Source organism: Odocoileus virginianus, chromosome 5 (assembly GCF_023699985.2).
Source record: "Odocoileus virginianus isolate 20LAN1187 ecotype Illinois chromosome 5, Ovbor_1.2, whole genome shotgun sequence".
Lineage (NCBI taxonomy): Eukaryota > Metazoa > Chordata > Mammalia > Artiodactyla > Cervidae > Odocoileus > Odocoileus virginianus.
In genome coordinates this window covers 9,586,524-9,592,079 of record NC_069678.1, presented here as the reverse complement: position 1 = coordinate 9,592,079, position 5,556 = coordinate 9,586,524, and the positions used below count along the sequence as shown (strand labels likewise).

The window sequence follows — 5,556 nt, the reverse complement described above, 5'->3', positions numbered from 1 at the left end:
GCAATTTGATCTTTGGTTCCTCTCCCTTTTCTAAACCCAGCTTGTACATCTGGAAGCTCTTGGCTTATATACTGCTGAAGCTTAGCTTGAAGAATTTGAAACATTACCTTATTAGCATTCAAAATTAGTGCAATTGTTCAGTAATCTGAATGTTCTTTGGCACTGCCCTTCTTTGAGATAGGAACGAAAACTGACCTTTCCTGGTCCTGTGGCCACTGCTGAGTTTTCCAAATTTGCTGATGTATTGAGTGCAGCACTTTAATAACATCATCATTTAGGATTTTAAATAGTTCTACTGGAATTAATTAATGTACTCCAATAAATATTCATTGAATGAATGCCCTGAATCATTAGGCTGATTTGCATTCCCAGTAACAAGGCTTTTTGAGGGACCATTTGCACACAAGCCACCAACAATAGTTTTAGAACATTTCTTTAATTTAAAAAAAATATTCACTTATTTATTTATTTGGTTGGTTTTGTTGGGTGTTTGTTGCAACACACGAGAGATCTTCATTGTGTCATGCAGGATCTTTCATTGCAATGCACAGGCTCTCTAGTTGTAGCACCCGGGTTCTAGAACTTGGGCTAGGCAGTTGTGGTAATTAGGCTTAGTTGCACCGTGGCATGTGCAATCTTAGTTCCCTAACCAGGGATCAAACCCGGGTCTGCTGCATTGCAAGATGAATTCTTAGTCCCTGGATTACTAGGGAAGTCCTTTAAGAGCCTTTTTAATCTCTGACCATGTATTATGAATCTAAGAGCTCCCTCCTGAAGAAACAAGTTCTATTCTTTATTAGTGAGGTGGAATTTTTTTATAATCTAATTTTAGTGGAAACTAGAATTTTTTTTCACTTCTTTCTTCCTTTTTTTGGTATTGATCATTTATGACTCTTCCAAATCTTTTATAAAAAGGTTTACTTACTTATTCTTAATTACTATGAAACCTATATTTTCTAGGGATATTGATACTATAACTATCATATGTAGTCTATTTCCCAAGTTAATTATTTTTATTAAAACATTTTTTAGAGCAATTTTAGGTTCATAGAAAAACTGGGGAGAAGGCACTGAAATTTCCTGTATACTTCCTCTCCCAATACCTGCCTAGCTTCCTCCACTGTCAACATCCCCCACCAGACATGTACATTTGTTACACTTGATGAAGCTTCCACTTCTACATCATTATCGTACAAAGTCTATAGTTTACATTACCATGTATTCTTAGTGTTCCACATTTTGTAGGTTTGGCCAAATGTGTAATGACATGTATCCATCAGTATGGTATCACACAGAGTATTTTCACTATCCTAAAAATGCCCTGCCTATACATCCCTCTCCCACCCCAACAACTCTTGGCAATCACTGATCTTTTTTTTAACAAGTCTTATCTATTTATTTATTTTAACTTTAGGCCATACTCTGGAGTATGTGGGATCTTATTAATAGTCCCCTGATCAGAGATCAAACTTACACCCCCTGCATTGGAAGATGGACTCTTAACCACTGGACTGCTGGGGAAGTCCCAATCACTGATCTTTTTATTTTTGCCACCATTTTGCCTTTTCCATGATGTCATATAGTTGGAACCCATACAATATGTAGCCTTTTCATATTAGCTTCTTTCACTTAATAATATGTAGTTAAGCTTCCTTTCTGTCTTTTCATGGCATGATAAATCATTTCTTCATAGTGTTTAATAATATTCCATGGTCTGGATCTACCACAGTTTATTCACCTCCTAAAGGATATCTTGATTGTTTCTAAGATTTGACAATTATGAAAAAGCTGCTCTGAACATCTGCCTATAGATTTTTGTGTGGATGTAAGTTTTCAACAATTTTGGGTGAATACCAAGAAATGTGATTGCTAGATCACATGGTAAGAGAACATTTGGTTTTATAAGAAATTGTCTTCCAAAGTTGTTGGAAAATTTTGCATTTCCATTAGCAGTGAGTTAACATTCCTATTGTTCCGCACCCTCACCAGTGTTTGATGTTGTCAGAATTCAACATTTTAGCCATTATGACAGGTGTGTAGTGGTATCTCATTGCTGTAATTTGCATTCCCCATGGCATAGGACATGAAGCATCTTTTCATATGCTTATTTGCCATCTGTATATCTTCACTAGTGAGCTATCAGGCCCTTTGTCTATTTTTTTAATTGGGTTGTTTTTTTTTCTTTTTGTTTAGTTTTAAGAGCTCTTTGAATGTTTTGGATAGTACTCCTTTATAGTAGAAAATATTCTTTCCAGTCTGTGGCTTATTTTATCAGTCTTAACATTGTCTTTTGCAAAGCAGAAATTTTTAATTCAATGCAACCTAACTCATCAGTTATTTATTTCATGTATCATGACTTTAATGTTGCATCTAAAGTGTCACTGCCATACCCAAGATCAACTAGGTTTGCCTCTCTTCTTCTAGGAATGCTATAATTCTCATTTTACATTTAAGTCTGTGATCCATTTTCAGTTTTTTTGTTAAGAATATAAGTTTTGTGTCTAGATACATTTTTTCACATGTTGATGTCGAGCCCTATTACATGAAAAGACTATCTTTGTTCCATTATATTGCTTCTTTTTTCCCGCCAAGTACCAGTTGACTATAGGTTTTGGGGGGGTTATTTCTGGGCTCTCTATTCTGGTTCATTGGTCTATTACCTATTGTTTTGCCAATACCAAACTGTGTTGATTATGTAACTTACTTATAGTAAGTCTTGAAGTCAGGTAATGTCAATCCTTATGAGCTGATTCTCCTTCAGTATTGTATTGGCTGTTCTGGGTCATATATGAAGATCATATAATCTTTAGAATCAGCTTGATGATACCCACAAAATAACTCCTGGAATTTTGATTGGGAGTGCATAGAACAGATTGGGAAGAATCAACATCTTGATAATATTGCGTCTTTCTATCCATAAACATGGAATATCTCTCCATTTATTAAGTTCTATGATTTCATTTATCAGAGTCTTATAGTTTTCCTAAAATAGATTTTATACATATTTTATTAGATTTATACCTAAGTACTTAATCTTTGGGGTGCTATTATAAGTGGTATTGCATTTTAAAATTTCAAAATTCATTTGCTCATTTCTGGTATATAGGAATGCAATTGACACTTGCTTAACTTTGTACCTTCACCTTGCTATAACTCTTTATTACTATGTTTTAAATTTTCTACAGAGATAATAATGTTATTTGTGAACAAACAGTTTATTTCTTCCTTCCCAATCAGTATATCTTTAACTTATTTTTCTTGTCTAATTGCATTAGCTAGAACATCCAGTACCACCATGTGGAAAAGGAGTAGTGAGAGGGGACATTCTTGTCTTGTACCTGATCTCAGAAGGAAAACTTTGAGTTTCTCATCAATTTTGTATTCCTCCACATTTTTATTGGTATTTTCTACCATTTAGAATTTAATTTTTCCACATTTAACCATGTAGATTACATGTATCTATATTTTCCTTTATATATTATGGATCTTATGTTATTCTTAATTAAAATTTTCTCCAAATAATTAACTACCAACTACATTTTAAAGGTGTTGATTGTATTTGTAGTTATATGACTACATATATTTGACAAAACATTGAATTGTATATTAAAATTAGCAAATTTTATTGCATGTAAATTATACAGAAATAAAAGTGAGTTTTTAATTTAAAATAAAGATTCCATCTATATTTTTGTATATATGTATTTTGTATATTTAAACTGATGGAGGAGTCAAGTAGAGATTGTCAGGAGAAGGGTGAGGGATGCGGAGCTAGGAGTGAGGAATGACAGTGGGAAGAGAGGAAGAAGCAGCTGTCTGTCTCCTGGTCATGTCTGAGGGCACAGTTAGATATATGAAGGCAGGAAGGGAGCCAGAAGTTGAAGAAGCTATGTTCACAGCTAATGCTGCTTCAGGATATTGGTTAAAAGGGAAAACAAAGAATTAGGAGAAAATGCAAACCTATAAAAAATACGCTTTTCCCTTCTGACCCATGACCCTGTCGTCTGTCTACTGAGGCCTCTGAAGCCACCAGCAGAGAAGGTACAAGAACAGAACAATGGTGACCACAACATGAAATGAAATCTGCCTACATCAAGTCAGTGGGCACACTCTGTGTTTATTATTTTAACTTGAGCAGCAGGATGCAATAAGTTACAGAGGGACACAGGGTCTGTGCTTTGGGATTCCCAGGGCCATCACACGTATGGCAAAGGAGGTGAATAAATGGGTTTCGGGGAGAGGTCCGGGGCTCCTGGACCCTAGGGCTCAGGGATCCTCAGGACCAGAGCTCAAAGGCCAGACTCCCCAGCAAGAGGGGCAGGCCCAGCAGGAGGTGATGGAGGAGGAGCAAGTGTTTGTCCATCTGTTGTCCCCAGGTTGGCTCTTCTTGGCTCAGCGTCCACTTCAGCAGCAGCCGCCTCCAGAGGACTGACCGCTCCCCCCTCCGCAGCACCCGGAGCCCCCCGAGGGCTGGCTGCAGCAGTCAGACCTCTGGGGTCTGCGATGGTGGGACCTGCGGTGCCTGTGGTGGCTCAGGCAGCAGCCCCCACACCCAGAGCTGCAGCAGCCCCCGGAGCTGGAGCCGCAGCAGGAGGAGACTGGGGGGCACTTCGGGGGACACTTTGGGGGGCATTTAGGAGTGGGGCACTTGGGGGTGCACTTGGGAGGGGGCTGGCACTGCTGCTGGTTCTGCTGGCAGGACATCTTGGTGGGCGGGCTCAGGACCTGAGGGAGAATCAGAGAACAGGTCAGACCAGCACACAGAGACCTCCCTGCCCCCTTTTGCCCTCTTAGCATCACTTATAATCTTAAAAGCATAATATCCAGTAGTTTTACTACTCTTAGTAGCTTTCCCATACTCTTGAATTTTATATTTGAAACTTCAGCACAGTTGTGTAAGTCAGACAAGACCTCTCATCTAGTTGTACAAAGTAGTAACCTAAGACCAAACAATATAACAGAACAGCTCCAAGAGTCTGAAATCTTATAAGTGGAGATGGAACTGATTCTATCTATGTCTTCGAAATCTGAAATTGTCCAGTTTATAGTCCATTTAAGGACAAATTCTTTCTTCAAGAAAAAATACAGCAACCAGTCCCCTGATCATAATTTGATTTATTCTGTAAAGTCAGCATTGCGAAAAAATCTTATAGATTACAGCTCTCATTAAGCCCACTTATGTTAAAGATCATTGTTGTTGTTTAGTTGCTCCTCATGTCTGGCTCTTTTGCTACCCCATGGACCGTAGCCCCCCAGGCTCCTCTGTCTGTGAAATTTCCCAGGCAAGAGTACTGGAGTGGACTCCCATTTCCCTCTCCAGGTGGTCATTCTGACCCAGGGATCAAACCCTCATCTCCTGCATTGGCAGGGGAATTTTCTACCACTGAGCCACCTTTGTTAAAGAAGAGACTAGTAATCCTCTCAAACTCTACAGCCCTGGGACTTGAACCTCTGCCCTCTGATCTCAGTCCAGAGAGGTCCCATCTCCTTAAGCTGATGGGTTGCGATGGTGGTCCTCAGGGTTACTGTTTCTTAATCAACATGGAAGTTTGTAAA

At 38.7% G+C, this 5,556-nt stretch overlaps 1 protein-coding gene across 1 annotated transcript; it reads right to left on the bottom strand.

Moving 5' to 3' along the window:
• Positions 1-4,404: 4,404 nt before the first annotated feature.
• On the bottom strand, positions 4,405-4,704 carry LOC139035027 (late cornified envelope protein 1E-like). Its single transcript, XM_070467132.1, has one exon. It carries the CDS (start codon positions 4,702-4,704, stop codon positions 4,405-4,407), a length of 300 nt encoding a protein of 99 aa, XP_070323233.1.
• Positions 4,705-5,556: the final 852 nt, after the last annotated feature.

Excerpts from the sequence above, each read along its gene's own strand:
- LOC139035027 (XM_070467132.1), bottom strand. The coding sequence starts at position 4,704 with ATGTCCTGCCAGCAGAACCAGCAGCAGTGCCAGCCCCCTCCCAAGTGC.